The sequence below is a fragment of the Sipha flava genome, unplaced genomic scaffold (genome assembly GCF_003268045.1).
Source record: "Sipha flava isolate LNK unplaced genomic scaffold, YSA_version1 339_pilon_pilon, whole genome shotgun sequence".
Lineage (NCBI taxonomy): Eukaryota > Metazoa > Arthropoda > Insecta > Hemiptera > Aphididae > Sipha > Sipha flava.
Genome location: NW_020273031.1, coordinates 206,374 through 228,469, shown reverse-complemented (window position 1 = coordinate 228,469; position 22,096 = coordinate 206,374). Strand labels below are relative to the sequence as shown.

Sequence of the window (22,096 nt, the reverse complement as noted above, 5' to 3'; positions counted from 1 at the left end):
ATTCAATTAACTGTATATTAAAATAACAATAAAGATATATATAGTTGTCATCTTCGCCGTCATCGACGATTTCCTGGAGAAAAATAATAATTACTTTGCTAAAAATAATCTAAAATAAAATCCAAGTGCACCGTTGAAAGTAGACATTTCATTGAATAACCACGTATAAAAACTGAAGAATTTCTCTGATAACCGAGTACATTAATAGGCCATAAAGATGCCTATACAAATTGTCGACTACCCGTCGATCGCGGCACTCAACGTGTTAATATGTATATGAACGAGGAGGATGTGAGGCATATTCAATGAATCCAATACAGTCAAAACCGCGTTCAAAATGAACAAATTGTGTTTTATTTCTTGGTTCTAATAAAAGAAAAAATTTTTTATTATATTTCATGATATAAAATAATTACCTAATAAATGTATATTTTTTAAAATTAAAATTATATATAGTAATAAAATGTTTAAGATTACAATTTTTTGTTATTATATTAAATGCATCTACATACTTTGATAAATTTGTATTATTTATAACCCAAGCATAATATTACTATTTTCATGATTTATTTTGCAAAAATAGTTTTTTGATTTGTATAGATTGTATGTAAAAAAATAATGTGCTAAATGAACAATGGTACATTTTAGTACCAGGATCAAAATGTTGAATTGACAAACGGTACTTCTAAGTACCAAGATCATTACTCAATTTTGAGTTTAACATTTTTTTTTAAAATGTGCATTTATTTATCAATAGACCAATTATCATGTTTTATAATTTTTTATGTATGTTAAATTTTGTATAAATATACAAAAAAAAAAAAGGTAAATAATTTGAATTCTAAGTTTAATCAATGAAGGGTTACTTAATAATTTCCTCGAAAATTGTTAAAATGGCCAGACATCATATAGTTTTATTTTATTTATGTAATGCTATCGATAAAATATTATATATTCCTTAATTTATCGAAAACTTCGTAAAGCATTATTCGCTAAATAGCATTAAATAGCGTGCGTGAGATACCAATTCCAAAATAATAATAATAATTTATGAATAATTATTATTACTTTCGTTATAGAGATGTTGGGCTTAAAATTTTTTTATTGTTTATTGCAGTTAAAGATGAACACATTTTTTAGTTTTGAAAATAAATATAAATATTACATATAGTATCAGTTTTTGTGGTCAAATTTGCATAAATAGTGTGAAAAACGCATAAATTCAAAATTGTTTGTTTTTTCATAGTATGAAATACTCTTATTCATTGAAAATTTAACCATATTTAGATTTTTGAAATTATGTAGCACATAATTATGTAACATTATAAAATAGCTAACTTAAAATATAAAAAAAAAATATTTATAATGTTTTTTTGAAATTTTATTTTTGAAAATCATAGTAAAAAAATGTACACACAACAAAATTAATTGCGAAAATCACTAAAAAATACATTAAAAATAATCCACTTGAAAATTCTTTCTATATCATGAGTTACAGTTATTGACTTTTCAATTAATTGACTCCGTATTTATTTTGTAGTTGATACTAGAATATATTCTATAGAATAATGGTGGTAATAATATAAAATTTACGAATTAGATATTAATTAAATTGCAAATTATTAATTGTATACTATAAGGAAATAATAGTTAATGAATAAATAGCAAGAATTATAAATTTTCTTTAAATTAAAATACGAGAACATAATTATATGTGAGTATAAAAACTCATTAGGAATGGGAATATATTTTTCTGTTGCTCATAATCCCCTCTCTATTATTAGTTTATAGAATTATAAATTAATTTTCGATGTAATGATAATTTGTTTTTGCGTTCACTTCGCTGTAGTAATTCATCTAAAGTATTTCATTCTGAAAAATTATCAAATTTCTTATTGAATTCGTCCATATATTTATCATAAGTGAAGTGTAACTAAATACTAACTGTAAGTATACTTTTAAAAATAAAATAAAATAATCTAAAAATGCAAATAGTTAGTGTAATTAAAGTAACCTTTTAGAAACGTCATTGTTACAATTTTTAATGTTATTTTATCAAAATATCTTATTAATATCTTACATATTTTTAATAAAATTATACATTTAAGAAAATAATTATTTCTAAGTTTTAACTTCTATACGTTACTGTAAAATAAATGCTTTTGCTATTTTTAATTTCGTATTTAATTAAGCGGAATATTTCTAAAAAATAATTATTTATTTAAAAATCGAATACTTAACTCAGTTAATTATTTATTAATGGTATTTAAAATTAGTTTAGATTAGAGGATTAATGTACCGATATTTTTCAGGGGATATATGTTTTCACACTACTATATTCATTTAAATGTATACTTATATATGTAATATTTATAAATAGTCGATAAATAAAATAATTTTAACTTAAGAATTAGTTTTTGAATATTAGTGTTAAATTTCAATGAATTTAATAAATCCTAGATTGGATTGAAATGTAAAGATATGAAAGATATTATTGTATTGGTCATTTAAACTTGAAACTAATAAACCATTGCCCTCGGAAAAACGATTCTGATTAAATTAGGTCAGATCAGGGCCGTCCCGAAGGGGGGTCTTGGGGGTGTTTCCCCCCCCCCCCCCACAAAAAAAAACACCAGTCAGCAGTCGGACTTGTTTCATTATAGCCTAGAAGGACCTAATTTTACTTACGGAAAATAAATATTACATATTTCGTAATACAGTATATATACGAATAAAATTTATATAACTACTTATTATATATATAACTAAATTATCAATTTTAAGAACGTGCGACACTGACACATATATTAAACATTATACGTATGTTAAAAAGTAAAACTACGACTACATATAGTTAATTATACTACAAACATTGAGTAAAAAAATTGTAATCGGTATTTTTCATATTATTCACCCCCCCCCTCCGCTTGATTTTCATCTTCGGGACGGCCCTGAGTCAGATGGACTAGTTTATATTTATAAAGATGTTTGATATAGTTATCAAACCAAATTTTTTATGCCTTACACATCATACGTTTCATTAAAATATTTCAGAACTATGAAATTTTTTAATAGTACTAATATTATTTTATTCAGTAAATGTTTAAATTTTCTACATTTTATATTTTTAGAATAATAACTAAATTATTAATATCGTTCCATAGAAATTTGTTGGAGTATACAAATTTGTCAACATTTGATTTTGTAACGTTTATAAAAATTTTTTTTAACTTTTCAGTTGCATTTTTTTTTATTGGTGACTTTTGATGGTTTATTTTATGATAATTTTATTTAATAATTATGAAAAACTTATGAAAATTTTTAAAAATAAGTGGCATAATGTATGGCATATCTGTAATCTATATCTACATAATTAATTTTCGTTATCTTCTCAAAACTATTAATCATAGAGGCATAAAAGTTTCAATGGTATAGACAATATAATTTTCAAAATATTATTTTTTTTTCTGAACTATAGAAAATTAAATTGTAATGTCTTATTAGGTTTTACTTCGTAACTATTGAAATAATAATTTAGGTTTGACGCAAATTCATGAAAATTGTATACAAAATTTTTCATTCTAATTAATGAAAAGAAAAATCGAGTTTAGATTTACGATCGTCTGATTATTAAATGTTAACAAATTGATAAAATCAATAAATCTAGCAGCATTTTTCAATCAAAATTTCATAACATTTTCAGTTTTTATACTTAAGTCTTGAAAATTGGAAACAACATTTTTCATATATTTTTTTGTGTAGACAATAATAAAAATATAATTTTACAAAGCTGATTTATATGGACATTTTTCATTAAGAATTGTTTTTTAGAAATCAATGGTAAATTAATTTCTAGTATAAAAGACTAATACACTCGCTAATCTCTGTATCTCATGTGGTCATAGAATCTACTTGGATTAGAAGTTTCGCTATTTTTTAGATTTAAAATGAATAGGTAGGTATATAAAAAAAAAATCAGGCAATGAAATGTATTTTTATTAACCCATTCTCATTTCAATCAAACTTTTGAAAGTAATATGGTATTTATTAATTGTAAATAATAAAAACATAAATTAACAATAAATTAATATACATTATTAATTTGTTGGTACGATTTATTAAATCTCATTCTGTATGTTTGAACATTAACAGTTTGCTTATGTAGTTACAGTTGTTTGTCAAATCGAGTATTGAAGTATGGCTCTCGATTTGTATCGTACAGATTTAGCAAAGAAAACAGATAGTGTACCATTGGTGCCTGTCAAAGATATTATAAATTCTAAATATTACATTGATCCTTTGGAACTTTTGGGCGAACGGAGTTTCAATGAACCTCGAGAAGTTCATGAATCCGAAATTGGAAGTCCAGTACAAGAATTTTTCCGTAATGCAGTAGTATTTATAACCGGTGGTACAGGTTTTATGGGCAAGATGCTTGTGGAAAAATTGCTCAGATTGTGTCCTCATATTAAGCATATTTATTTGTTGATCCGGTTTAAAAAAGGCAAAAACATTGAACAACGATTAGAAGATATATTTGAAGATAGGGTAAATATAATAAGTCTTATTGCATTAAATTTGTTTTAGAAACGTATTGTTTTTTCTGTATAAATATTCACTTATTTATTAAACGTCACTGTTAATATAATTCGGGTGGAAATAAAATTATTCTTGGAATAAATGGAGATTATAGTTTGTAATAAATCAGATTTTACGTTATGTTTATTGAATTGTACAAACATTTCAACTAAACATGAAATTAATAGTTCATAATTTAAAATTATATTTCAGTTATTCAAACGATTAAAACATGAAGTACCCAAATATTATCACAAAGTTTCTGGTTTAGCCGGTGACTGCTCTTTGTTTGGTCTTGGACTTAGTATCACTGATCGAAATAAGCTGATTAACGAAGTAACAGTTATTTTTCATGGAGCTGCCACTGTACGTTTTGATGAACATATACGTGTAGCAATGAACATTAATGTTTTAGGAACTAGAGAATTGCTCAAATTGGCTAAGGAAGTAACCAACTTAAAAGTAAGATTTGAGATTAATTTATTAAAGATCTATATATATATATATATATATATATATATATATAAATTATGTACTTATGCTAATTGATGATTGAATAATTATTATCCATATTATATAACCAATATATTTTATCAAATCGAAAAATTGAAACATTTAAAATTATATTTATAATTATTTTTATGTATCTTAATAATAACATATTATTAGTCTAACATTTTAATCACTAAAAATTATATTGTAGTTAAGTTATGGACTTGTGATTTATTAATTTATAGATTTCATAAAATGTATTAAAATAATTTTATAAAATGTTATCCTTAAAGTTTATTTAATAGTAACGCATTTTATATATATATATTTTATTTGCAATTGAACAATCTGTAAATATAGGTTTTACAATAAGTTCAAGTGTTGTAAAGTTAGCATAAAATATAAAATAAAATATTATAGTATAACATTATATAATAAATAGATTAAGATTTTAAAGACTGATGTCTTGAGGGTAGAAGCAATATATTGATGGAACTTTATGACGTGTATAAAAGAAGGCTAAATTATTTAATAGGTTACGCCCATGTGTTTTAGATTACGGTCATAGTAGCATCAATATCGGCCGATTTGACTAACGTCGGTCAAACTCACCCGATAATTTTAATAAATTAGATATTATATTCGTACAAGTGATTTCAGTACTTTCGACCGTATCGGTCGATTAGAGCGACGTCGGATATCTATCGAACCAAATTTAATTTCATCGGATTATATTAACGGATTTGGTCGAAGGCTTAGTCATAATTGTACCGACATGGTCGTTCGATAATTTTTACCAGACGTAGATCGTTATTATCGGGTGATAGAATAGTCACAGTGCCTCAGAATTTGAATGATAAAATTGACCGACAGTACCTCATACAGTTGTTCATTATTTCAATGCAATAAGTGCAAGTTATAATTTATAATATGTCCCTTCATTTTTGTATTTGGAATTAAATCCTGCTATTAAATATTTATTAGTAAAAATGAAAATGTATGAAAGAATGTAGAATTCCATATATTGATTCACTGACTACTGAAACAGTATAAAGATTTTTTTAATTAAATAAAAATTACGAACTGATTAGTCGCCTTTAGGATCACCTAAATGAATGAAGTGAATGGTAGGAACGGAAAGTTCTAAAATCAAGAGGTTACGGTGATTTATTAAATTTGAATGAAAAATCTTGTAAAAATTGTTTATATTAATTTAAATAGTTAAGTATTTGATAAATTATAATTTAAACTTAAACTAGGATAATAATTATGAATGATTACAATTATCAGCATTATCACAGGCATAAATATATTTTTTCGCTCCAAATTATATTATTATTTTATTGACAATATTGATCCAGTTTTAACAGTAGGCTATAATAATGTATTAGAATCATTACATTAAACTTTTAAAGACTATAATATTATTATTTTAATAATTATAATGTATACATATATAAATATGGATACATTATAAATATATGAAAATGTTATTGACCTTATTATTAATAGAAAAATCTGTTATTTCATCACACAATGAAGAATATAAACTAGGAAATAAATATAAAATAAGTATGCGATATGATCATTTTATCTGTAAATAGGTTTTTATATATACTTTTAAATACACTTATATTTTACACTATTTTACACTTATATTGTACACAGTTTTATTATGATATCTAAATGTATTAGGTCATAGCGCATATTTCTACGGCATATGCAAATTGTAATCGAAAAGAAATCTATGAAAAGTTTTACAATCCTATTGCTGACTATGAAGATATTATTAAATTGCTTTCTTCTTATGACGACAAAACACTTATAAAAATGACTAAAGAGTAAGTAAATATCAATATTTTAATAATTATATTTTTGGCATTAGAATAGTAATTATAAATATAACAACAACTATTTTTAGAATCATTGGTGATTTACCAAATACTTATTCATTCACGAAATCCTTAGCAGAGGATGCTATTCGAAGAGAAGCACAAGACCTTCCAATTGTGGTGTTTCGACCCACTGTTGGTAAGTATTCAATTATAATTTATAATTTTATTTTTCCTATATTACACAGTTATTTGAGTAAGCACTTTTCAAGTAAGCAACTATTTTTTTATAATAGTTTAATTTTATGTTATTTAGAATTTCATTGATTAGCAAATATTTTCTTATAAGTGAAAAAATGTATTTAACCATTATTTTATGTCAAAAGCCGTCGATAGTCTTGATATCTGATATTAGTCAGCCATTTATGAACTAATTTTGTTTTATACATTTTTAATGGTTAATTCGAATTTATTTTCTATGTGCAATTGACTTTTAAATTATAAAAAATAATTATGGGTTGATGGAATTTACCAAAAATTGAAAAAGAATCTTTTACCTTTTCAAATAAAAATATTGCCATCTCGAGCTCACAAAAAACAAGTGCAATAGAAATTTGTATGTTGGGAAATATTCTAAAAATTAATATTTTTGAAATGAAACACGAATACGATTAAAAGCATCAATACAAGTATTGATAAGTAAGGCTCGTAAGTTTATGCATTTAAAAACGTAAAATTAAGCATGCAAAAATGCACCAACATTTGATAAATTATGCATTAAAATATGCCCTATAAAATCAAAATATGCATTTATACGCATTAAAAATCTTAAACTATGCACGAAAAAAATAATGTATAAGCATTTTTTAAAATAATCAGTATTATTTACTCATATTTTTAAAAGTTATATTTTATTTCTTCGATTAAATTTTATTAAAATTATAATTAATGAACACACGTTGCGACGAAAATAAATTGATAGATTGCAATGCAGATTGTCAATAAGAGGAGATTGGTAGCGGTGCGTAATAACATTGTTTTCGTGATACTATTTTCAACTTATTAAACTCAATGTCTTACAAAATAAAAATACTGATAAAATACTAATATTTTGTAAACATGTTTGGAAAAGTAAATAAGAATGAATTTAAGTATTTATTTAACTTATTTTTTTTAACTTCCACGAATAATGATTTTGCTGAATTTATATAAAATAATATGCGATAATAATTTCAAAAAAATCAACTAAATGCCAAATATGCTAATACACACAAAATATGCAAAAAGATACTTTATTAAACTTTATATTTTTATTACCATTGTTATGAAACGGATTTGTATCTCACTTAGCATGCTTTCCGATGTAGCAAAAAAAAAAAAAAAATGCAAATGCATGTTCAAGTAACTTACAAGCCCTGATGATAAGTAATTTGAAAATATTAAGTTTTTCAAATTATAGTAAAAGCAATAATAATATGTATTTATCAATTAAACAATTTGTCCACGATAACTATGAGTATGACAATAAGTATTTTATGTAATTGACATAGTAAATGAAAATGTTGACTTCGTCGAATACGGTAACTTTATATTCGGCAAATTCATCGCTGGAATAAATACTTGAAGGTCTAAAAAAAAATCTTAGATACGTTTTATTTAATGAGCATTTGTTATTAATAATTCTATAACACATATTATACGATTTTCACAGTGATAGCTACTTATCGAGAACCAGTAAGAGGTTGGATAGATAATGTATACGGTCCTACTGGAATTATAGTTGGAGCTGGTACTGGAGTCCTTCATACCTATTATTTACATTCCACTACTACATCTGATATGGTACCGGTTGACATGACTATTAATGCTCTTATATGTGCTGCCAAAGAAACTGGAACAAATCGGTAAACTCTTAGCTTAAATTACCTAACCAAATCTAGTCGCATTGACGATTTACGAGGGAAATCCATCCAGTGTAAAAACAACATCCGTAAGGAACTTAATTGTACAGATGAAACCGTTGTGTGCGAAACGGGCTTGACGGTAGATGGTACATTTCACCCGGTATATTTTGCAGATTTTGAAATAAGGGAGGATTAATATACAGTGGTCGCTGCTTATAGTGTTCACTGGTCATAAGAATCAGCCGCTTATAGTGATCAAAAATGCCAGGAACGGAACAAACAGCCGTTATAAGTGCATTTTTCGTCGCTTACAGTATTCAGGTTTTCGGTTATTGTGATCAGAAATAATCATCAGAAATATAAAATATAAGTATAATTTACAATAATATCACCTCTTTTTGTGTATAGGGAAAACGATTACGAATGACAATTATCTTAATCGTGAACTTTAATCGAGTTAATCTTATTTAATGTAACCCACGTAATAAGCGACACTTCATATCGTACATTCGTACATGTTTGAAACCGTTTTTATTCTCACAAGTATCGATATTTTTACACTTTATGCCTAGTTGGTTTTCGTCCGTCGTTCAGTGTACTGTTTGTATAGTATGTAGTTGTATATTGTATTATGGCTAGTAGGAGCACGCTTTCAATTAGTGAAAAAAAATGTATTTTCGAGTCGGCGCTTATAGTGATTTCCGTTTATAATGATCACAGTTCTCTCGAACGAATGTGATCACTATATGCGGCGACCACTGTATTTGTTTTGGATGATTTATTTTCTATTCTTCATTTATTAATTTTTATGGATTGGCAAATTTAATTAGGAAACATTAATATCTTAAAATATTACAAAGCAAATGCATTTAGAGTCTAAATTTTAGATCTATTGCGTATTTTTTAATCATTGAGTTATTGATTTAACATCTTAAAATATCCATTACGGTTTGAAATTAATAATTAAATTATAATATCTATATTTTTCGTTTATTAGTTGATTGATTTGTGTATAAACTAAAAATAGCTATTACATAATATTAATCGTGTATTTCAAAGTATCACCACGAATTAAGAAAATGTGGGTCTTAAACATTAAATAAAAAAAATTACGTAGCAAAATCTTGTGTTGAGCCCACGTGAATTGCACATCCAATATTACAGTAAATTATGCTATTATTATCAATGAATAGGTACTTAAAAATATTTGAAGTGCTTCCGAAGTTACCATGTCCAGAAGAGCGCAGTATTGATACAATAATTTGAGTTAGGGGAACACTAGTGAACCGAAATATTAATTTGGGCTAGGCACGTAATTTAGGGGAGCAATCACCCTCTCTCCTCCATGGATTGTATTGTAGTAACGACGAATTAAAACATACGATATATACCACTTTATTACAAATTTAGCCCCAACCATTTTGAAAAAATTTAATTATTTTCTACCCCAAATAAATACTTGTTTATGCGCCTGCTGTGGGCTTATCTTTCTAATTATGATTTAAAATTAAGTGATTATAAATAAAATAGAAGATTCCACAAAGCTTTGTGAATTAATAAATTAAAACATGAAAAATCGTTTAGCATTTTTAATACTTGTTTACTGTGATTTATTTGACAATTATATTACATAACATTCCAAATTATTTTTTTCCTATTATAAATCTATATATTTATGGAAAAATACTCTGTATTTTTTTTATATTTTTGTAAACCAATGTTTTTTATGTAATTATTTAGCATCAAATTTCAGAAATTATTTTTAATAAATATTGTATTATTTGATATTATTGAATATTACAATTATTATTGATCATGAAAATTAAATACAATTCACTATTTTCATTATTATTTTTATTTATTCTATAATAGAATATAGGTATTCAAATGAACTACTATTATAATATATATCAAAATATGAGAATTTGATATAGTTGAATTTTTATTAACCATTATTAAAAAATAGGTTATTTACTAAAATATAAAAACTTTATTTACAAACTAAGTTATTTAATTCGTGTAGGTTTCTTCGCGTAAGTGACCAAATTCTGTTTGAGTTATATATGGAATTAAAATGTATTCTTTAAAACATGTTAATAAATCAAGAATTTAGCACGTTCGCAAAATGAGCATTCTTATTATTAATTTAATTTAATTTTTCTACTTATTATTAAAAATAATATTATTTATTTGTGTTATATAACTACAGGAAAGTGAATGAAATTCCTATATACACGTATTCAAGTTCAGAACAAAAACCAATCACTTGGAGAAATTTCACTGAAATGAATAGACGTTATGGCATTTTATGGCCCTCTGTTCGGGCGGTTTGGTACTTTTCTTTTTCAACGACCAACAATCAATTTCTTTTCTCCTTGTTGAATATATTTTATCACATCATACCAGGGTATATATTGGACGGATTGGCTTTATTAACTGGACAAAAACCTATGTGCGTAATAATTTAAATAAAATATAATATTTTTTTTTACTAGGTCTAAGAATTTCTCACTACCCTCCCCCTCGATTTAATTCTACGTTTTTTAATAAATAAATAATTATAACCCACAAAACGCCGAAAAATAGTAAACAAATTGAAACAATTACTTAATCTACATTCATCATGATTTTCTACCACAATAATTCTACTAAATTATTTGTACTTGTATTGAATATCTGCTGTTTTTATTATAATTATTATATCTGTATATGTTGTGTTTTTCAAATAGGTTGACTAAAATTTATAAAAAAATGGGTAAAGTTAATGCTATATTAGCATATTACGCTAATAGAAATTGGAAGTTCAGCAACGAAAAAATACTAAAGTTGTGGGAGAATCTCGATAGTCAAGATAAAGAACTGTTTAATTTTGATATAAACCAACTTTCATGGGAAAAATTTTGCCAAGCACATTGTCTTGGATTAAGAGTTTACCTCGTAAAAGATGATTTACACACATTACCTGCAGCAAGGAAAAAATGGGAAAAGTGAGTTTCATCGTTTAAAAATACATGACATATTATGAAATAAGCCCTAAGTCAACGGTTAATTATAAATACAATTAGTTAATTGTTAAAATAAGATGTAATAATATAGTTATTTAAATGTCTGTAAATAATCATGATATAAACATTTCGCTTATGAATTCTATTCAGATTATCAGATTTAGATATTCTTTATAAAGTTGCAAACAAACCTACTTTATTGTAACCTAACCCAATTTAATCTATTGTTATTATTTGAATTACTATATAAAATATTATCTGAATTTGATGAAACATTCATGCAATTTTGCAATTTATAAAATTATAATTATTAATTATTAATGTGTATTTATTGTTTTATTATTTTCAGATTATACTATGCACATAAAGTTTTGTTAATAATAGTATATGCTTCATTGCTGTACTTATTAGTATTTTTCGTGTCTTTACTAAGAAAATTGACTGGATTCACGTAAACAAATTATCTGTTGGATTAAATACCATTTGAATGTACCTTTATCAAATGTAAGAATTTTTTAGAATTTTAAATCATGAATTAGTTTAATTTGTCTTAACTCAATATGTTTATAAGGGGAATACCATAAACAAAATTATAAATTACTTGGCAATAGCTGTTGTTTATTTTTTGATGAATTTATTATTTACAGGTCAATTAGTATAAGAAATTATATTTTTTTTTAGTAGTATTTCTAAGTAAAAAATATATGTATTTTAATTTTAATTTTAATTGTTTATAATGCTTCTGAGAAACTCAAAGATATGATAATATTTGTATTTTCATAAAATAAAAAGCAGACATAAATAAATAGGATGTATTTTATTTATATTTTATTTAAGAAAATCGAATTTACTAGATATTTTTGATTCCCGTTATTTCTTACTTATTACACTTACTTTTTATTACTTTCAAAATAAAATATTTATTTGGCAATATACTAAAATTATAATTTGCAGGTTGGACTTTAGTTTAATTAATTAATTTAATGATCTTTAGTTTAAATTTAGTGCTTATTTATAATATACTGAAAGAAATGCTATTAGTAAACCTTCCAAAAATATTTGTAGATAATTAATAAATCAACTAATTATTGTGCTGACAATATTTTATCAAAATGATACAAAATTTGTAAAATATAAATATAATAAAAATTAATATAATAATTTAAATAATTAATACAAATATGATAGTATTTAATATTGTTATATTAATAAAATATTTCATGTACTGCAGTAGTTTATTTTTTTAAACCGATAGTAAATTGTCAATTTGGTAAATCTTATTATATTCACTAAACAATATGTATTAATTATTTTCCATATACATTTTTTTTAATCAATTATTATTATTTTGTCATTCATTCTGACAATGAAATGTACTTGAATGATAAAAGTATAAAACCGTATTATTATTATATTTTTAAGTTAAGAAATTAGTTTGTTCAGTCTAACAAAAATTGTATTTACATTATAAATTATTATACTTTTGTAAAAACCTAAATTTGTCTTTGTCCAATATAAAACTTTTTTGAGAATTTTTGTTGAATATTTTATTTACGTTTTTTTTATAAAATAGTTAATAGTGTTTTATGTAAAATGTACTATACATACATACAGTAATTGATAAATGTATGCATTGGACATTGGTTAAAATTATACATCTGACTTAGATTTATTGTGATACATTTAAATAAGCTTGTTTATAATTTATATTATGCAATTGCTAATCAAGCGTATACAATTTAATAAAATTTAATATTTTATTGTTTTGGTTATGTTAGTTGATTGGTTTGTATTAATTACTTTATTACGTAAGTATATTAATATTAAATAAAAATAATACATTAAATAATACAATCATCCGATTTATGTAAGTGGAAATGTGTTACTATATTTCCTTCAAAATGAATTACCTGGATTTTTTGAAGACTTACCTTTAGAAGCTAGGTTCAATAGGTCTTGTCAACAATTTTTTTATGGTTTTTTATCAAAAATTTATTTATATTAATGAAATATTTGATTGAGACTATTTATTAGATATTTTGTTAAAATAATGTTATCCATGATGATATAATATTATCAAATTAATTGCATAAGTTTAATCAAAATAAATAAATATTTGTAATTTTTCTAGGTGATTATAAATTGACAAATTAATTTTGTTTGTTAAACAAATCTGTAAGCTGAATAGTGACAAATATTTTGTTGATCGAATCCATATTTTTATCAATGTTACGAAGGTTACGTCAGAAATTACGTTAAACATGATATGTATGTCATTACATATTGATTAATTTTTGTTTTATGCTAGTATAAATTTAAATTGATCATAAATTATATTATTTTATCAAAATTGTATTGGGATAGATGAGAAGAAACTGTCTTATTTATATTTATATAATCAATTAGATTAATATTAGTATATAAATGATGATGATTCCGACACTATTCCTGGTAACCCTCTTCGTCGACTGATGAGAAAATGGTGTAGATTATATTTGTTTTTATTATTTTTGCAATTTTTTTCTTTTTTATTTCACTATGGATGAACGTGAACAAAACCGTATTTTAAGCTTATTAGATGCTGTAAATGATTCATCATCAGATATGATGAAGTGGGTTGTATGAGTAACGATGAAGTGGATGATTATGTTTAGGATAATGTTGAAAGAAAATCAAGTGACAGTGAACACGACATTTCAGAAACCGAAGATGACCTAGAAGTTGGCAGTGATTTATCAAGGTCTAAGTTTTATTTTGGAAAAGATAAGAAAACTAAATGGTTGAAAGATATGTTTCCAAGTAATGTACGTACCAGATCTCATAATATTATAACTCATTTACCCGGGTGTAAACCAGTTGCAAAAAATAAATCAAACATTGCAGAATATTTTCATTTATTATTTGATAACGTGATTATTCGTATAATTACTAGTTGTACTAATAAATATATAATATCTATCGTGGGAAATTTCGAAAGAGAAAGAGATGCTAATCCAACCTCGGAAAGTGAAATTGAAAGTTTAATTGGATTATTGATATTAGCTGGCGTAAACCGTTCAGGACGGCAAAATCTCGAAGACCTTTGGGATTAGTTGGGTTTTGGCGTTGAAATTTTTCATGTAACTATGAGCCTTAAGCGTTTCCGATTTCTACTTCGATGTCTGAGGTTATGTCTGAGGGTGATCGTATTCAACGACGTGAAATAGATAAATTAGCTCCAATTAGAGAACTTTTCGAATTATTTGTTGAAAATTGTAAAAAATGTTTTTCACCATCAGAATATGTAACAATAGATGAGCAACTGGTCAAATTTCGAGGAAGGTGCCCATTCAGAGTATATTTGCCTAATAAGGCAGCAAAATATGGTGTAAAAATATTTGCACTAGTTGACGCTAAAATGATGTATACGTGGAATATGGAAGTTTACTGTGCAAAGCAACCAGTTGGCCCTTATAATATTTCAAACTCTCCATCTGATGTAGTTATGCGATTGATGAATCCAATTTTAGGATCTGGAAGAAACTTAACAACAGATAATTGGTATACCAGTATTCCATTGGCTGAAAATTTATTGAAAAATAAAATTACATTAGTTGGTACGATGCGGAAAAATAAAAAATAAATTCCAGTTATTTTCCAACAGCAATTTTCAAAAAATCGTGAGCTAAATAGTACTATATTTGGTTTTCAGAAAGACCTTACTCTTTTATCCTATAAACCAAAGCCAAATAAAATAGTTATACTTTTATCATCAATGCATCATGACGCAGCTATAGACGAATCAACAAATGATGCTAGAAAACCTGAAATTATCACTTTTTACAACAGCACCAAAGGCGCTGTTGATATGGTAGATGAAATGTGTGGTTCATATGATGCAGGAAGAAATAATCGTAGATGGCCATTGACGATTTTTTTTCATCTTATCAATACTGCAGGTATACATTATACGCTTATAATACTACTTTCATATTTTTTTAATATTGTCTAACATTTTTTTGATGTATCTATTATTTTATTTTTATTTTTTAGGAATTAATTCAGAAATGTTGTACCATTGCGATCAATTGACTTCAAATACTCTAAAACGTCGCGTATATTTGAGAAACTTGTCTATGTCGTTGATTAAACCTCAAGTATTTAAAAGGGCTGCCATGCAGAATCTTCCAAGAACAATACGGCACAAAGCTGCACGTATATCTGGTATACCATTCGTAGAAACTGAACAGAATCTCCCAAAGAAAACTGGCTCAAATGGAAGATGTGTCTTTTGTCCTAGATCGGAAGATAAAATAACAAGGAATTTCTGTGATAAGTGCAATCATTGGGTATGTGGAAAACATTACTCAAAGGTATGTAGTAGTTGCATGGATTCTAGTAATGATTTAATGGATGATAATCTTTAAAATATATAAATAAATTCGTTAAATAATAATTATGATATAAATTTTTTATTAATTTCATATGTTAACGGAAATCATTTTTTTTTAATGTTTAATTATTTTAGTTTGTAATTTTTTTTATTTTTAAGCTGTATAATAACAGTGTGTATAGATAATAGTCAAGTTATTTATTGTAATTATGATTTTGTCCAAGTAAGATTAAATAAAAGTATTATTAAAATTAGATATTTAATATTATGCATTTTATAACTTTATATTTTACTATGAACAATTGTATGGTAATTTTGGACTAAATATTATATATACACATTCTGGAAGTGTTGTATAATATTATAATATATTTAAAAAAAGTATTAATCAAGCCATAATTTACTATTAAGGATTAAAATTGATGGGATACAATAGTAACCCACGCGACCAATGACGTTATAAATAACCACGTGACTAACGAAGGGTTAAATATCAATTAACTAAATATATAAAGGTAAATTTAAATTCAACCTAATCATGTCATAAAGTGTCACCATTGGGTGGCTGCTTTTATCATGTTATGTCAAGCTATAATATATATTTCCGCATGCGTACTTATTGTAATAATTTATTTACAGATTGTATGCCTTAAAATATAAAAAAAAAAAAATATATGTATATAAATTATGAGGCAAATATTATAATCTATATGTTCTCTTTATCACAAAACAAAAGTATATATACAGCTGAAACATATGCAATATACGAAGCAGTAGAGATTGTCTTTTCTTTAAATTTGGACAAACCATCATTCCCAATGATTCTTTCAGTGCTATCACATAAATTATAAATCCCCACCCTGAGAATGAACTTGTGCAATTAATTCAAAGATTGCTTTTTACAATGAACAGAATTATTTCATTCATATGGGTTCCTTCACATGTAGGAATTCCCGGGAATGAAAAAGCAGATTCTAAGGCTAACGAAGCAATAAAATCACAGTCCTATACAAAAATCACCAAAATCACTACATCAGATATAATTAACATAAAAAATACAACAATGGACCTTTGGCAGAACAATTGGAGTACCGTACATCTATTAAACAAACTCAGAAACATAAAACATCATGTCCAATAATGGAAAAATTTATTAGGCATTTCCAAAAGAGAGGAAGCAGCCATTACAGAGTCAACCTATCAATCCAACACATAATAGTCGACTGCCAAAAATTCTCAGGATTACGAAAGACCCTAAAACCTTTTTACAATCCAAAAAGCCCTCAATAAAAACAACACCAAAGTCATTCTTACCTTCCTTTGTAAAATTAAAATATTTAAATAATTGTAACACACTAATATCCAATGTACATAATTTTAAATTTCACCAGTCATAACTGTCATAACTGTCATGCATCTGTATAACGGTCGAATTTTCTAGACGCGATAAATCCCCTTTCTTCCACAAACCTATTTGTACCAGGAGTGGCTCCTGAGCCTTGGTTAGAGGGGTCAAGTTATAATTATACAAAATCTTATAACAAAAACAAAACAACAATTTTTACAACACAAATTCAAGTCGTCTATTTTTAAAATTGGCAAAAATATCAATAATATGATTTATTTTTATTTATTGATTATTATGATTTATATTTATTTTTTTTCTAGAATATCTACTTTATGATATAAGTACAATAATTAGACATAATGCTGATAGTCTATCATCAGTCATCCTTCAACGAAGCCAGGTTTGTAGTCTCCGAAGTGTGGAGAAACTCCTTTCAACCATCATACCTCTATGGCTCTAACTTGTGCATATCGTATAATAGTCCATATTATAATATGCATTTCTTGTTAACAATATAGATTTTTTTATAAATACGGTACGGGTTTGGGGGGGTTGGCCCCCCCTCGTAGCCACCCATGATTCGTGCCGGCTTAACATATATGTATGGGCCACTGCGATGTCGTGTCGTCTTTTCTCTTGCGTTGGTTATTGCCACGTGATTATTTCACAAAACCTTATTATTATTATCTCACGTAAGATTTTACTGTCGAGTGTTGCGGTGGCGCAGTACGTGGTAAGAATCTTTGTTTATTATTATTAATTTGTTGTTATTAATTTATTGTAAACCAATACTTGATATTTATTTAATTTTGAAAATACATATAAATAAGAAACTACATATACAGTCCATCTTTTATTTGAACTTTGTTACACCTATCAAACAGATTGAGGCTTGTTCGGAACCTCGCTCACACACTTTGTATATACACAGTCAGACTAGTGAGACAAAAAAACGTTTCACAGATTGCGAAAATGCGAATGTTGAGGACACTGAACATTTCTGATTTCGCCATGCCACTAGTTGAGGCAGACTTTTGAAACAAGGGACTAGAACTGATTGAGAAGAATAGAATAGAAAAACTGTCTCCTAATAGACAATTTGAAAACAGATCAGTCAAAATGTGAAATATGTCTTTTATTTAAAAAAAAATGACAAAGTATAGTATCACATTAAATAAACACATATATTTATAAAAAAAAAAAAGAGAAAAATGGGAAAAGAAGAATAAAACTGAAATCTCACGACTAAATAATGATTATAAAAACAGTTGCATAGTGATTGCTTTCAATTTGTAAAAGAGTTTTAATTTGATTCCTAATTGTTGAAATTATGTAGACAAACATAATTTTATGGTAAAAAATATTAATATACTTGATGAAGTATTGTTTTATGTAGATTCTCGTAAAAATTTTATGTTAATTAACCTGATAATTATTATTTTTTTGATTTTTATAATCTATAATTAAATAAAAATAAATATTTATTTAATTTTTAAATTTGTATAAAAAGGGTTGTAATAAAATATATTTTATTAAACAAAATATAATTTTTTTCTATAAATAAATATCATAAAATAATGTGACATACATTTTTCAAATCAATTGTATGTTTTGAACCCAAGGCGATTACATTATTAATAATGTTGCAATCGTTAGTATGGAAATGACTGAATCACTTGTGTCTACCTGTTATCATTTAGAATAACTTTTATTCAATGTCAATGTAAGTCTTCATTATGAATAATACTTTATATAACTAGTAAGTTGATACATATTTATATTGCATATATTAGTATTTTAAATGTTCATGATGTACCTTCCACGCCGATTAAAAAGATACTGGTGTTAAGATCTCTTGAATCCTAACTTGTATTAATTAAAAATATAAATTTTACTCTCTCAAGTCTAAGATTATCCAAACCGGTGGACCTCCTTGCTTACATTATTTAATTTACTTGTATATTGTATGATGTGTTATCAAATTTAATTATTGTAAAATAATATTACAGATTGCAAGTATACTTTTGTTAAAATAAAATTAAATAAAAGAATGTTAAAATTCGAGGGCAAAGATTCAAACGGAATAGAGCTATATTTCATACATTGTATTATTATATATGTACTAATATTTTAGTGATGAGCTTATACCGTATATTCACATGTTTAAGATACATTTAATTTCTCAATTAAACAATTTTGGATTGAATAGAATTAAACATTTTTAAAATCTTTGCCTCTAAGGGTATATAAATTCTATATAGACATATTTGGGAGCTTTTCACTTAGTGTAGTAATAGTAGTAGCAGTTTTAGCTCTTATTGCGCCAAAGCCAAAAAAATGAGTGGCGCTCTTTACAGTTATGATAATATTACCTATTTGTCAACAGTTTTCAGTTTTCAATCAAATTGACAACAACGTTTTGACCATTGTAAATTTCAGAACTTATAAGTGGTTAAGAGAATCTCATAATAACTGCCTATAAACGGTGTTTTCGATTTTCCGTTATAAATACAAAAATACATATGTTCACGAGCACAATATTGTACTTTTTATCTTAGTATAACATAATACGAGTCCATGAAAACTATTTTATAATTCGCAGTATAGTTTCGACTTTCATGACGGTCAGACGTGTGTCGCTGGGCCTCCTCTAATCGCTTATTTTTTCGTGTGTCTCGTTAATCGCTTTCCGTCTTGACTAGTGTCGTTATCGTTTTTGATAAGAAATTTATTTTATATTTAAACTGGATCGTGCTAAATCTACCACATAATTTTATCTACTCAACTACACTATAGCTGATTAGTGGTCGATTTCTGCGATCGACCTCAATGTAATTTTTACGTGATGCAGCTGTTCATCATTCAAGTGGTCTATAATATTGTTTTCTAAGCTATTTTTTTTATCTTATTGAGTGTCTTGAGTCAAATCGTTTGCCCATTTCGTTTCCTTAAAGGTACTTCATTCTACTTATATAATAATTCTTATAACGCCTATGTCCACTCGTTCTAGCAAACAAATAAATACGAAATCCACTGTTAAGAAAGTAGTTACTTTAGATTATGTTTGGAAATCTCTGATTTCTATTCAAGCGAGTATTTAAGTATTTTACTATTTAACCTTCCCATGATAGTAAACTTGAAAGAATCGTAAATAATATATTAGGATTTGGGATTAGTCTTAAATCATTTCCTGCTGTTATTTTTGATAATCTTACCACTGATTAAACCTTGTTAAGGAGAAAAAAGCTTCTTTAGCTTCTGAAGTAAGATCACTTTATGAAAAAGTTAGTAAGCTGGAGTCTGGGCACTATAATGGTCCTCCCATCTCTAAGCTAACAAATATCAAGAATTTCTTAAGAGGTTGTCAAAGGCTCACAATTTCACGATAATTAATATTCCCCATCGGTTAATGAAACTTAGGAAACTAACAAAGTATTGGTTGATGACCTATTTTGGGACTTGTTAATTCAGTGTCCTTAAATCTCAGTTTAACGTGTTGGCCCAATTGGATCCTGTTTTTGTCCTATTGTTGTTCAGCTCAATTCTCCATCTGATGTCCCTATGGTTCTTAAATACAAACGGAAACTACGTAATTTTGAGTGCTGGAGTAATACATAGAATCATGAGGATCTTACTCTTATGCAACGGAAGTAGCTAACTGATCTACGTTCTAAACTCAAGTATCTGCACGATACGGGTGACCATGGATGGGTTATAAGATACTCAAACGGTTCTTCGAAATTTGTGCTATATATAACAGATTCGCTAACTTTTCACTATGTTACTGTGTACGACAAATTATTCCTGTAACCAACCACTGTATAAGATAATGCGTTATGGCAACGAGGATCCATCTTTTAATTCTTAAGCTAAATTTGTAAAAATGTTTTTCCTTTTTAGATTTTGTATAATTTATCTTATACACTTTTCCATCATACGTTAGTTATGTTAAATTTATATTCTATACTTCTGAGCTGCGACTCGTATTGAAAACCAATGAATAATTCGTCAGTAAATACAATTATTACAATTATACAACAATATTCATATACATTAAATACAAAAGGTTTTAAATTTAGTATGAAAATCCAAGTTTAATGGTGTGGGATTTGTGCGTCCTTGGTAGTTTCCCATGTAGCCAGCCTACTATCTGGATTTTACCTTCCGGTATGCAAATGCGCAGTAAAAATGTTATGTTTTTGAGTTAAGACGACTATTATTATTCTTATTATTTTTTTTTTGGATGAGTCTATTTTAAAAATTAAACTCATTCACTTCGGTTATTTTGTGATTAAAAATATCTCAATTTTGGTAAGATTATGAAAGTCGGAAAAGCTGAGAAAAAATTTACTTTGTACCGAATGCTCGATTTTAATTTTGAAAACAGATTTGAATCTTATTATTTTTTCTAAGTTTTATAGGGAATAAATAAATAAAAATAAATAAAATAAAAATAATAAAATATAAAAATAATAATAAAATAAATAAATAAATTTTTTTTTTTTCAGAAAAAATGTATACTTCCAGAAGTCCAGTTTTAATTTTAAGTAATTATTTCAATTTGT

The 22,096-nt window shown here is 26.0% G+C and overlaps 2 protein-coding genes and 1 pseudogene across 3 annotated transcripts; all 3 read left to right on the top strand.

Annotated features, from left to right (window-relative positions):
* Positions 1–1,844: 1,844 nt before the first annotated feature.
* On the top strand, positions 1,845–12,455 carry LOC112687298 (fatty acyl-CoA reductase wat-like). 2 transcript variants are annotated; one of them, XM_025559929.1, is made up of 9 exons: positions 1,845–1,946; positions 4,166–4,548; positions 4,792–5,040; positions 6,766–6,911; positions 6,992–7,101; positions 8,614–8,806; positions 11,016–11,258; positions 11,536–11,793; positions 12,161–12,455. In XM_025559929.1, exons 2-9 carry the CDS (start codon positions 4,198–4,200, stop codon positions 12,264–12,266), a joined length of 1,656 nt encoding a protein of 551 aa, XP_025415714.1. In that variant the 5' UTR covers positions 1,845–1,946; positions 4,166–4,197; the 3' UTR covers positions 12,267–12,455. The 2 variants fall into 2 exon arrangements, with proteins under 2 accessions (XP_025415714.1, XP_025415715.1); XM_025559930.1 differs by having other exon boundaries at positions 4,153–4,548.
* Positions 12,456–14,968: 2,513 nt separating this feature from the next.
* LOC112687285 lies at positions 14,969–15,433 on the top strand. Its single transcript, XM_025559912.1, has one exon. The coding sequence runs from the start codon at positions 14,969–14,971 to the stop codon at positions 15,431–15,433; it is 465 nt and encodes a 154-aa protein (XP_025415697.1).
* Positions 15,434–15,548: 115 nt separating this feature from the next.
* LOC112687301 lies at positions 15,549–16,200 on the top strand (annotated as a pseudogene).
* Positions 16,201–22,096: the final 5,896 nt, after the last annotated feature.